The 12,809-nt window shown below is 37.3% G+C and overlaps 2 protein-coding genes across 2 annotated transcripts in view; both read right to left on the minus strand.

Moving 5' to 3' along the window:
* LOC148156058 (collagen alpha-1(II) chain-like) lies at positions 1 to 4,897 on the minus strand. The gene is made up of 5 exons (XM_088011108.1): positions 4,736 to 4,897; positions 3,462 to 3,571; positions 3,149 to 3,229; positions 1,843 to 2,025; positions 1 to 758 (listed from the first exon to the last, which is right to left on the minus strand). Exons 1-5 carry the CDS (start codon positions 4,893 to 4,895, stop codon positions 609 to 611), a joined length of 684 nt encoding a protein of 227 aa, XP_087867234.1. The 5' UTR covers positions 4,896 to 4,897; the 3' UTR covers positions 1 to 608.
* LOC148156059 (uncharacterized) overlaps positions 4,895 to 12,809 on the minus strand; it is a 17,273-nt gene continuing 9,358 nt past the window's right edge. Inside the window, exons 17-33 of the mRNA XM_088011359.1 lie at positions 12,430 to 12,483; positions 12,302 to 12,355; positions 12,094 to 12,201; positions 11,153 to 11,206; positions 11,013 to 11,066; positions 10,823 to 10,876; positions 9,637 to 9,690; positions 9,354 to 9,407; positions 9,215 to 9,268; positions 9,053 to 9,106; positions 7,821 to 7,874; positions 7,566 to 7,619; positions 6,895 to 6,948; positions 6,404 to 6,421; positions 5,779 to 5,832; positions 5,030 to 5,092; positions 4,895 to 4,951 (exon numbers count right to left, since the gene is read on the minus strand). Of these exons, the coding sequence (XP_087867485.1) occupies positions 4,895 to 4,951; positions 5,030 to 5,092; positions 5,779 to 5,832; positions 6,404 to 6,421; positions 6,895 to 6,948; positions 7,566 to 7,619; positions 7,821 to 7,874; positions 9,053 to 9,106; positions 9,215 to 9,268; positions 9,354 to 9,407; positions 9,637 to 9,690; positions 10,823 to 10,876; positions 11,013 to 11,066; positions 11,153 to 11,206; positions 12,094 to 12,201; positions 12,302 to 12,355; positions 12,430 to 12,483 (948 nt within the window). The remainder of the gene's footprint in view (positions 4,952 to 5,029; positions 5,093 to 5,778; positions 5,833 to 6,403; positions 6,422 to 6,894; positions 6,949 to 7,565; positions 7,620 to 7,820; positions 7,875 to 9,052; positions 9,107 to 9,214; positions 9,269 to 9,353; positions 9,408 to 9,636; positions 9,691 to 10,822; positions 10,877 to 11,012; positions 11,067 to 11,152; positions 11,207 to 12,093; positions 12,202 to 12,301; positions 12,356 to 12,429; positions 12,484 to 12,809) is intronic.

Here is a 12,809-nt window from a genome sequence, read left to right on the forward strand (position 1 = left end):
TTTTTCTGTGTCTCAAGTTCAAATATTTATTAAGTTTAGATTTAGAGATTTGACAACAAAACTGTAAAAAAAAAAAGAAACATGCTGGGGAAACAGCAGATGAAGTGCCTGTGTGTGTGTCATACCTGAGATGTAAAAGAAAAAATTATATTTATATATACATCAAAATACAGAAACAAAATGTAAAAACAAGCTTTGCATCTTTTAAAACGAGGACTGATCGTAAACAGCTAGCACCAAGTATGCATGAGATGACATCAGCATCTGAATCAGCTTTAAATAAATGATCAGCACCTTTAAGGTGATAAACTGGCACCAGTGGGTCAGAACCGGCCTGGAAGCAAAACCGTCTGACTTTTATATACACAGTAAGGAACGCAAACAGCACAAAAAACAAACACATTTAATTTATACCAGATAAATGTCTCTGTAAACAAAAATGATTTCTCTGTTAAAGCAACAGAGTCGCTGAAACCGAGGGATTCAATCCCCCAGTAAGAGAGAAGGAAGTTAGTGAAATCTTCAGAAACTGGAGAAAGAAGCTCTTTCTGTGTCCGTGATGTAAAACCCTGCTGGATTTCTGCGTGGTGTGGAGGAGCGGAGGGTTTCTAGCTGAAACACACGGGTCCGATGGTGAGGCTGAACTGGTGCGTGAAGTTCCCGCTGTTCATCAGCGCCACGTCTCTGAGAGGAAGCAGCTGCAGGTCCTCGAACTCCAACACCGACTCTCCAGAACCGGAAACCGCCTCCTCCACTGGCTGAAAAAAACATTATCTGTTAATACAGATCCGTTGGAGCGCACAACGGATGCTGCAGGGCAAAAAGCTGCTGCTGGTCAATGACTAGCACTGGTATTAGCAGTCAAGTTATCAACATAAGGTGCTAAATCTTAAATGTTTCCCTGATATATGAAAGAAAAGGGATGCAGTGTTTTGCCACTAATTGTCAACACTACAAAAACTAGGGGACAAGGTCAGGAAAAAGTTTTGATTAGCGAGGATAATAGGAAGTAGCAAGGAAGAAGGAAGTAGTTCAGTTATGCTAGCTTGACTATGACAAACTTAACATGTAGATGTGCTGTGGAACTCTGTGTGTTTCAGTTCAGTTAAATTACATAAGGCAAAGTAAACAGCAACTCTGATAAATTGTCAGTAGAGCAGGTGCTTAAATTAGCTAATTTACCACCACTGTGTTAGCTTAGCTAATAGCAGCAGTAGCTAATCTACCACAGCGATCACTTATTCATAATCACAAAATAAACATAAAATCTAAAACCATAAAACTGTAACGGACTGAAAGTTCTGCTCTTTGTGTGAGAAATGTTTGCTTTTTGGTGTTGAATCCTGAAACATGTGTCGGGGTTGTCAGTCAGTTGCTATGGCAACGAGTCTGCATGTAGCGTAGCCGACACAGAGAGCGAGAAAAAAGTGGTTTTGAGTTTTTCCTCAAACGTTTTTCTGCAGCCAAACCAAAACACAAAAGGAAAACAAACATGAATAAACTAAAACACACAAACAAAACACAAGAATTAAAAACCTAAACAAACAGGAATGAACCCATATGGCAACACCCCAATAACAATAACAACACAGAGTATGAACTGAATATGGCAACACCTTATGAACAAATATTACACCAGAAATGATCATGAAACAAACAAAAGAAAACACAACCACAACATTTTACCCTCTGAATAGTTTTAACCTTTTCACCTTCACCCGAATAAAAACATGCAACCAGGTCAGGTTTTTGAGTGTTCACTAAAAACATTTTTAATCTTATCTTCTTGAATGTCATAATAGATTAAGAGCTTAAAAACGTATTTTTCCTGTCTCCACATACCACACAGTCGTTCAGCTCTCCGAGGTAGCTTTGTATCCTGGTGTCGGTGAGGAATTTCACCTCCGTGTCGGTCGGACCCAGACGGCTTCCTGGATGACAGGAGTAGGTCACCCTCTGAGACGCAGAGACGCTGTGCAGCCGCAGGAAACGCATCTGCACCACACTCTCACCTGGATAAGAAAACTAACAAACATCTTCAATGTTAATATCTACGAGGTCTGCGACTAACAATTATTTTAGCTATCGATTAATCTACCATTAATTGATTATGCTGACGATTAATCTACTTTGCTGACGATTAATTGGGCGAAAATATGCCACATTCTACAGATTTTCATCTAACCACTTAAGTCTTTTTATACAATATTAGAAATACAATAAAAGATGCAAATAAAAACAAAGAAAACCGCAAGACGAACATTTTATTGCCTAAAATGAAATAACTTGGCGTTCCTTTAGTACATCTGAAGCTAAAACTGCCACTTGAAGAGATTCGGCGAAAACATATTTACAGACAAAGATATTTTCAGCTTAATTTCAAAATGTATATATTTTTTGTAAAGTTTTTTCCTAATTACGCTTTTTTTCAGCAAGTAGCAGAACAGTTATTTAGCTATGTGTTCAGCAGCTATGTAGCTAACAATCTAGCTAGCTTTCTTTTAAGCTTTAGGTAAATTCATAATTAGCTTTCTAGCTAGTTATATTTAGTTGTAATTTGATAGCTAAATAGCTAGCTAGCTTGATAGCGAAACACATAGATAAATAGCTGTTCTGCCACTTAAGGAGTTTTGGATAAAATATTTACACAAAGGTTTTTTTTTTAGCTTAATTGCAAAATGTTTATATTTGTATTTGCTTAGATACTGCTCTGATTATGTTTTTTCCCATAAAATTACCTTTTTTTGAATGCATACTTCAGTTAACGATTAACCAATTACTAAATTAGTTGACGATTATTTTAATAATCAATTAATTGCAATTAATCGTGATTAATCCGATTAATCGCTTCAGTCTTAATAATAACAGCTAAAAATCTTAATTTTGATCCAGAAAGAAAAAGTTCTGTCATTGGTTATCATCTTGTATTGATATATTTATTGATATGGATGCAGTTGCTTCACATCATTTATCTCATCTCTCCGTAGTTGAAAATGATTTTTTTTAATCAAAAGCCATTAAGAACTGGGTTCCAGTTTTTGCTCCAGTGAGATCTGGGTCGTCCTGCCACTGTTCATGAATGAATATCTGTTAAATTAAGAGGTAAACCAATAAAAAAGACTAATGAACATCAGTTTATATCAGTCACCTGGTGACCCTGATCCAGCCTGCTGAGCCACTGAAACGATCCGTCTCCAACTGATTCCTCCATCCAAGCTTTCATCGGCAGCTGCAGAAAAAAAATGATGACGCTTCTAATAAAAAATATTTAGTTGTTTTTCATTTAAAGAGATGGAGAGAGTGAGATTCTGCCTCAAATCGTCTCTTTCATGGTCTCAGTGGTGGCACTAAGAGCATGTTCCTGCTGCGAGACGTTGAACCGAGGGGCTTAACGAGGCTCCTTCAGGTCAGCGGAGACGTCGTGTAATTTCCTGCAGCCGTCCTGAGTGCAGGTTTCATACCTGGGAGTGTTCGGGGTGAAGGCAGGTCTGCTTTGATGAGAAGGTGAAGCTGCAGTAGGCCAGCAGAGCGTCGGCGGAGCTGCCCTGGTTGGGGTCGATGTAATACATGCCTGCAGAGGAGCGAGAGGGCGGCAGCAGCTCAGAGAGATCGGCACGGATCAACACAACGAACTCTGTACTGACAATAACTCTGGAGAAACCAGGAGCAACAACAGCTCACATATCATGAAAGAGGAGAGAAGCCGGAAAAACTACATTTCTAGATACAGATATATTTATTCAACTGTCTTTACTGATAGCCAAATATAAATAGCTATAGGTATTCTATGTAATTGCATCACTAAATACATAGATATTTAGATATATATGTACTTGAATAGCTAAATAAATACATAACTATTTGTCTATCTATACAGATAGCTAATAGCTGCATGTTTATCTATTTTGTATACTTACAAGGCTAAACAGATGTATAAATAAATAGCTATGTATTAGGATAATAAATTAGCTATCTATTTAGCGGTTTATCTTGATAGATAAATGAATAGCTATTTAGTTATCCAGCTAGCTATTTATCTAGATAGCTAAGTAGACAGCTAGCTAAATACCTAAATACATAGCTAGTTACTTAGCTGTTTATAAAATACAGCTAAACAGGTAACTAGCTAGACAGCTATTCATCTAGTTAGCTAGATATCTAGGCATAGGTGGCTAAATAGCTATCTATGTAGAATCACTAGCTAGCAAGCTAAACAGCTATTTAGCTAGCTATCCATCTGTATAGCTAGCTAGATACACAGCTAGACAGCTATTTAATTAGCTTTCTAGACAGATAGCTAAATAGCTAATAATCTATCTGTATAGGTAAATAGATGGCTAAATAACTGTTTAGCTAGCTATCAATACAGGACCTAATTTTACAATAATCCAGGCTGTAGCTTATTTTGAAGGTAACATTTAAGACTGAATGGCCTCCAGTCTGTTCGGTCTCCATGGTAACCAACAGGTATCCAGGCTGTTTAACGTCATATTCACAAACGGATCAGGACCAAAAGAAACATTCAGGAATACAAACAAATAAATGTTTTAAAAATCTCTCTTCCTTCTTCTACTTTTATGTTTAAGGAAGAAAACAGGATTTAGTCGAGCAAAGTTGACTTTCCAAGTTTATATCTGTTAATTTGAAAAGTCAGCACATTGGAGCTGATTCTCCTCTAACACTGCATCTCCTGCTGTAGCTGCTGGCAGCCATGAGGTGTCGCATCGTTTCTCACCGCTGCTGAACTCGGGGTGGCAGAGCCAGAGCTCCAGGCAGGTGGTGGCCGGGCGCTGCTTGGTGCCGTCGGGAGGATCCTGCAGCAGCCGCAGCTCCTGCTGCAGGGCGTCCAGCAGCGTCTGGAGCAGCGACAAGTTCGGCTTGTCCGACATGTACATCAGGCTCTGCAGACGGGAACAACACAGATATTTGTCAGTTCCTGTAACTGCCGAGGCTAAAACCAGTGTTTTATTTATTTAATTAAAAAACTGCAATATTGATCACGTGTCATATAGGAAACTGATTGATTTGCCTTAAGTTGAGTGAAAGTCATGTTCAGTGACTTTCCTGGAGGGCCAGCGACACCAGGTGGGCCCTAAAGCAGAGGAATAGAAATGATCACGTCTTAAAACACATGAAATAAACTTTTAATAACAACTAAACATGAACTTAAGAAAAATCAACTTAAAAAATGCAACATTTATCTTAAAAGCTTTTTAAAATACAAACGTTTGTCAAATCAAACGAAGTTGGTGTAAAAAGTTTGTGCTGCAAAATCTTCTGCTTGTGCCGCCATCATTTAAAAGATGGTAGCAAAGGTTTAAAGGTGAAAAGGTCAACCAGGTGAAAAGGTCAACCTTTGACCTTTTTCCTGATTTTATTTATGAAATCAAACTAATTTGGTCCATCAACAAAAGCAGGTGTCAAACTTTGTGCTGCAAAAATTTTCATTTTGCTGCTTTTGTTTTGAAGATTTTAATAAAAGTTTAAAGGTCAAAAGGTCAATCATCTCCACCCCACATTACCCAAACCAAACAAAATGGCTGCCATTTATTCTTATACATTTGTGCAGCAAAAAGTAAAAATCTGTTTGTGCCGCCATCGTTTTAAAGACATGAATAAACGTTTCCAGGGGTCATGAAAGGTCAACCAGTCATCCAACATTTACAGAAAACAAAATAACTTTCAGTAAAATCTTCAAAATAAAAGCAGCACAAATGAAGCAGAGTAGATTAATACATCGATCGATCTATTCATCGATCTATCGATCGGTTATCTTACAGGGAGGCCTCTCCTTCCAGGAAGTCCAGGTTGACCTTGGTAACCTTTCAACCCCTGCCAGAAAAATAAACATTTAGTGATTTAGAGCCACAAAGACCAAAGCTAAAACTAGCTTTTAATTAATATATATATATATATATATATATATATATATATATATATATATATATATATGGGACGTCTGCAGCCTGTGGATCTTCAATAGCAGCTTTTAAAACCCCAAATGATGAACGACTGAAACAAAATCAGGTCTCAGATGTTTTTCGATTATTTTTGCTGGAATAATTTAATTCAGTTCCTACAAAATACAGTGAAAGTATCAATCATTTGTATTTATATATTGTTGTTATACTGGACATTATGAAGCCAAAACCTTTCAAGAAAAGTCAAAAAATAAAGCAGAAAACCCAAAATTAGGACTAAAATACAACAAATAAAAATCACAACTAATTTCCTGTAGTTGATATTTATCATCTTTTTTACGAAGTTCATGTATATTTAGCTGTAAAGGCTGCAGACCCAGTTATGTGGATATATGAACATTTTATATTCTAATGCTCACTTTCAATCAGACCTTTAAAACAAAAATATTAGCATTTAATAAATATTGTTGATGACATCATACCTTTAATCCGAACCATCCCTGCAAACAAAGAGAGGATAAAACTTTACGTCCATTAGGTGGAAATTTTCTTTTCACTCTCAAACAATAAAATAAAACATTAATATAATCACAATATCAACAGTTAGGTCTTAATAACTCTTAAAACATAAAAACATTTAGATGACTTAACTTTATTTAAGTTCTGCAGGTTTTTCCTGATCCATTAGGAAATAAAATTAATTAAGATTTTAGTTTGCTAATAGAAAATATTGTTCCTATAAATTATGTCCATGTGATTTTGAATCTACATATTAAAAAAAACAATATAATTTCTACTAAAATATACTAAAGTATATCCATTTTGTGGAATATACTGACATCTAGTGGCAAAAGTTGCAAATTACAGCTAGTTTTTCTTTAGTAACAGTAAGTGTCCTGATTATGTCTAATGTTATTGTTTTTAGTGTGATGCTAGCTAATGTGACCAACTGGAGCATGAAGAAGCTACTTACAGGTAAGCCGGGCATTCCCAGCGCTCCTCTCGGCCCGGGCGGACCGATGTTTCCCTGGAAACACCGAAACCAGAGAGACAAACGTTTGTTTTTAGACCAAATGTAATTTAATCCTACTGCAAACACATGAATGGTGCAAACTCCAAAACACAAAAAGGCAACAAAAAAAAGCCATAATCACAGGAAACAGAGGAAATACAAATCACTGCAAACCCGTGCCACAAAGCAGAAATCATCCAGACCACTAGGTGGCGTGTGGAGATGCTGATATTAAATATGTTGCTGTTCTATGATACTGTAAAAGACATGAAGTATAACACATATTTTCTTTATTCCTCCAACTTTTTTCTGGACATCGCGTCTTTTTTCATCACAGAAGACGTAGTGATCGACTCCCCCTAGTGGTCAGGAGGACTTCTGTTTTGTGCTGCACGTTTGCAGCATTTTGCTGTTTTTGCTATTTGCAGTATTTTCCCTTTAGCTTCTACCTCCTGTTAGATCAGTATTTTTCTGTTGCACCTGCTGGCCAACGTTTATAACTTTACCAATATTTGACCAATACGTCATTAAAAGTCTGACATTTAAATGCTAAATATCTATGACATGCATGAACTGAGGGTTTGTTTATGGGTCTGAAAGGTTCTGTACATTATGACATAATCAGGAAGTACCTGGTCTCCTTTCTGGCCAGCTGGACCGGTCAATCCAACTGGACCTCGACTCCCCTGGAATATTAAATAACGTCACATAACACTTTTAAAACTTTTCTTTACGTATTTTTCTTGTTAGAGCAGCATTTTATTGCTTTACATCTGAATAATTAAACCCTGTGGAGCCTCCATAAGAGGACTTAAAGCTCCCTTGACTTCACAATCTAAACTCTGCAACATGAAACATGTTAAAAACGTTTAAAAAGACGGTGGTACCTTTCTGCCCTCAGGTCCAGGAGGTCCAGGTATCCCTATGTCTCCTTTCTCACCCTGGAGACCAAAAGGCAGGAATTTAACTTTCTGTCACAACTCCAAACAATGTTGTAAAATACAGATCCATCTCCCAGAAGGCTCATTATAAACTAAAGTGGTTTCACAGCTTTGGTTATCGTTTTAAAACATAACTTTGCTTTAAACTGCTGTTATAGGTGACCCATTATGCTTCCATGAACAGGTTAGGATAAATCTATGGCCTATTCAAAACATGTTCATTACATGTTTTACACAAAATCATTCTTAGATAATGAGATTTTTGCTGTTTTATGGCATCTTGTTACTTTAAATCCAAATAATCTGCTGCTCTCCACGCCCCTCACTCAACGTTTACACTCTCATGTAGAGATGGCTGCAAACAGATGCCCAAGTATACAACCACACATGTATGAAAAGCAGAATTGGAGCCTCCTGCACAACCAACAAGAATGCAGCAAGTGGTTTCTGGATGTTAAGTCAACAAGAAAACATTTGTCTTTTCCGGCAGCCATTGTACAGAGCATACCGACGTAAAACCAGCTGACCAAACATGCTGGAGCTCCTCTTGGGTTGCTAAGTAACAGGCGGAATTCCATTGGGGTTGCTAAGTAACAGCGGAATTCCATTGGGGTTGCTAAGTAACAGGCGGAATTCCATTGGGGTTGCTAAGTAACAGGCGGAATTCCATTGGGGTTGCTAGGTAACAGCGGAATTCCATTGGGGTTGCTAAGTAACAGGCGGAATTCCATTGGGGTTGCTAGGTAACGGGCCAAATTGCACTGGGGTTGCTAGGTAACGGGCAGAATTCCGTAATGTTGCAATGTCAATAAAGCTTGATTTGACAAACGGGTCGTTTTTCAGACTCCATAAATATAAATTTTTTGCTGTCGATTACTTGGGTTGTTTTTGAAACCAGTGGAAATCCAAACGGAAGAATAAAAATGTTTTTTAATGACTTTTTCATGAAAAAATATGAATCATTTTTGTCTCATTTTACGATTATACACCGCTTTCTGTTGATCTGCCACATAAAATTCTGATTAAATGTGTAGAGATTCTTCAGGGATTAATATAATTTTGCAAGGTGCTTCATCTCCAGGCTTGGCGAGTTGCCATCCATTTTGAAGTTAATTAAATTTATGCCAACATAAGTCCAAATTTTACAATTTTCAGAAAGTTTAATCACTCTAGTTTACCTCTTCTCCCTTTTCACCTTGATCCCCCAGATCTCCAGGCAGCCCAGGAATTCCCTTAGTGGGAATAAAAACACAAAACAATCCATAAATTAGAAAATAAATCAAAATGTATGACTCACTTTTGTTAAAAGTCGTTTTTATCAAGTAAATAAATAAACTTACGATGCTTCCTGGCCAGCCAAGAAGGCCTGTCGTCCCCTTTTCCCCTGCTTCACCCTAAATGACATAAAAATCACCGACTGTCAGATAAGATTTAACCAAATGCTTGAAAACTTCCCGGTAATGTTTCTGTATTCTGCACCTTCAGTCCTCTGTCTCCCCTGGTCCCTCTGACTCCAGCCTTTCCTCGTTTCCCCTGAGGAAATGTTCGACGTGTTTGTGTCAAAACGAGGAAACGCACAACAATCTGCGCCATGTTTAATGCATGAAACTTCTGCTTTTAGACATGTTTACACTTATGCAAACCGCCCAAACCAAAGGAACTTTATTCACCCAGATGACATTCAAAACAGGGACAAACTCTGCACGATTTGCTTTACAGGAAAAGAAATTTGAAATGTGCAACAGAATCAGGGTCACCTTACCCTCCTTCCCATGGGACCGGTTTTCCCTGAAGGTCCAATTTCACCATCATCTCCCTGTTGGAGCAACACGCAGAAGGAAGAGGTTAAAGAGAGCAAATTTACATCTAATGTCTCTATATGAACCTGAAATTATGTCTTTATTGCTTCTTTAGCAAGACACATGTGTAAAAAGAGTCAGAAGACTCTCAATAGTACACAGAGTCTGTGCGAAGGTCTTAAACAATCACTTCTTATGCATTATTTAAAAATAACTTCGTTTGTTGTAAGCTTTTCAGCTGGTTTTTGTCAATAGTTTTACTTTTTGGAGATCTTTATTTGGATTTTTCCTCCTCTTTTGGGGTAAATTAAACAGTTTCACCATAAATGAAAGGAATTCTAGGCAGTTATTGCCAAATGCTTCAACTGAATGTAAATAAAAATATATATGCAGTGACAGGAAGACCACAAAAAATATAAATGAATAAATAAAATAAAATATTTGCTGCAGTAATAGATAGATTGCTAGCAGTAGACAGACAGCTAGATGTAGATAGCAAGATATCTATAGCTAGCTAGATAGCTACCTGTAGCTACCTAGCTGGCTGTAGTTACAGCTAGCTAGGTAGCTACAGGTAGCTTTCTGTAGATATACAGTATAACTAGCTGTAGTTACATAGCTAGCTATAGATAGACTAAAGCTAACTTACTTTAGATATGCAGCTAGCTTGGTGTACATACACAGCTAGCTGTAAATAGACAGCTAGATTATGGTAGATAGCTGGCTAGCTGTAGATAAATTGACATGTTAAACACATAGATGGTATTTTCATTACTTTTTGGACTGGATACTTGTAGCATTTTGAATCATTTTTCTGAACTAAGCTGATCAAACTCATGAAAAAGTGCTTTTAAATAACTTCATAATATTCTGGTTTTTTATGTCTACCCTGAACTCTCAACATTTATCTTATTCCCCCATCCCCTTTTAATTCCTTAAATTACCATATAAATCATCATTTTGGTAACTAATATTTGATAAAAGAGACATTAACTGTCCAACTAGAACATTGTTTTATGGACTCCAAATGTCACATTATGACTTTTCTCCAACTTGCATTGTTGAGCGCTTATTATTTGCATTTATTTTAGACCTTTTTACATATTTAGAAAGGGAAAGTGATGATATATGCTCTTTAGAAAATCTGACCTTCTCTCCTTTGGCGCCTTGTTTCCCTTCAGATCCAGGTTTTCCATATGTCCCCTGCAAACCAAAATGGTTCTGTTAGCTTGATTTCAGACTGAGCAATCACACTGTCCTTTGAGGATTACTCTTTATTTAGTTTAAAATAAACATTATGCAGCTGTCAGGGTCTCATGTATTTCTCTTAGATACCTACAGGAGCCCCTACAAGGCCGGGAGGACCCTGAGCTCCCATCTGTCCCGGGGGTCCCTACAATTGAGTCATAAAGAACAGAGTAAAAATGTTTAAGAATGAACCTTTAGTGGATTATTAGTAGATTTTATTCATGGTTTTACCTCCAACCCCGGTAGACCTGAAGGACCTTGGATTCCCGGAAGACCTTCTTCACCCTGAACAGGATATTTCCAAACAAATAATCATCAGGAATTATAGAAGTAATGAAAGTCGATGCATCCATCCAGACATCCACTGGTTTCCACTGATATAAGTTCAGATCCAGGAAACCCAGATACTTCTCTAGCTAGCAACAAAACGCCTCTCCTTTCATGGCTTTCCATAAAGCTATAGCTAACTAGCTAACGGTATATAGTTAGCTACCCACAGACACCACTATCTGGCTAGCTATAGATACTTAGAAACTGATAGCTAACTAGTCACATTAATAACTTGCTATCTATCTAGGTAGCTAGTTAGATCTAATAGCTAGCTATAGGTATCTAGCTATGTAGCTAGCTATTTAGCTATAGATGGTTAGCTAGCTAGAGAGTGATCTAGTTCAATAACTAGCTAGTTAGCTATAGATTGTTAGATAGCGACATTTAGCTAGTGGCAGCTAGCTAGCTATAGATATTTAGTAACAGTTAGCTAGCTATAGATATTTAGTGATAGCTAGCTAGCTATAGATATTTAGTGACAGTTAGCTAGCTATAGATATTTAGTGATAGCTAGCTAGCTATAGATATTTAGTGACAGTTAGCTAGCTATAGATATTTAGTGATAGCTAGGTAGCTATAGATATTTAGTGACAGTTAGCTAGCTATAGATACTTAGTGATAGCTAGCTAGCTATAGATATTTAGTGACAGTTAGCTAGCTATAGATATTTAGTGATAGCTAGCTATCACTGTCATAGAGAGTGGCATATCTGATTATTCACTGGATTAAAAATGAAGATCTCCTTCACTAAAACCCAAATATTTCTCTACGTAGCAACAGAGTGTCCGTCACAGGTTAATGATCTTCTGGTTGAAATAAAGGAAACATAAACTCTTGGTAACCTGTTCTCCTGGTGGGCCTGGTACTCCTGGTTCACCTCTGACCCCTATCTCCCCGGGTTCACCTTTGGCTCCTTCATCCCCCTTTGGTCCAGCTTGACCAATTTGACCCTTTGACAGAAACAGAAGGTGATAATCTTCAGCATAAGGTGAATTTTCTCACCACGTTGTCGTTTATCTTTTTGTATTTCTGATATTTTTAGACACTCACAGGCGGTCCGAATCCTCCAGGGTCTCCTCTGACCCCTCTGGGTCCGATGACTCCCTGTCACCATTAAAACATAATAAATGACTGAAAGGGAAACTGCAGAAACAAAACGATTAGACTCCATATTTCACCTGAGGACCGTCTGATCCTGGAGGCCCAGAGAGTCCGGCTGGCCCAGGATCCCCCTAACAAGATAACATATTCATCTTTAACAACAAAACGACGATAATTTTGCATTTCAGCCTTAAAAATATAATCCTGGGTCTGTTTCAGGAGAACTTTATGGACTAAAACAAGCATGGATTTATTTTAAAGCATCACTAAAATGAAATTTAGATTATTTTGTCTAGAAATGTTAAAAAACTTTCATTAAAAATAAAAATGTATCTATAATAATTAGAAAATTAAATATTGAAAAGTGGCATCACTAATTACTATAGATAATGATTTAAGTATTAATTTATTTCCAAATTTAGATAAAGCCTCCCATCACTTTGTTATACAAAATAAA

This window comes from Poecilia mexicana, unplaced genomic scaffold, assembly GCF_051168715.1.
Source record: "Poecilia mexicana isolate PSO_F unplaced genomic scaffold, ASM5116871v1 scaffold_12, whole genome shotgun sequence".
Classification (NCBI taxonomy): Eukaryota; Metazoa; Chordata; class Actinopteri; order Cyprinodontiformes; family Poeciliidae; genus Poecilia; species Poecilia mexicana.

What these genes read in the sequence shown, in the direction of transcription:
- LOC148156058 (XM_088011108.1), bottom strand. Translation starts at nt 4,895, where the DNA reads ATGTACATGTCGGACAAGCCGAACTTGTCGCTGCTCCAGACGCTGCTG. An exon ending in CCACCCCGAGTTCAGCAGCG is followed by an intron (nt 3,572 to 4,735) that starts GTGAGAAACGAT and finishes GCTCCTCTGCAG; the next exon opens with GCATGTATTACATCGACCCC. An exon ending in TTCACCCCGAACACTCCCAG is followed by an intron (nt 3,230 to 3,461) that starts GTATGAAACCTG and finishes TTTTTTCTGCAG; the next exon opens with CTGCCGATGAAAGCTTGGAT.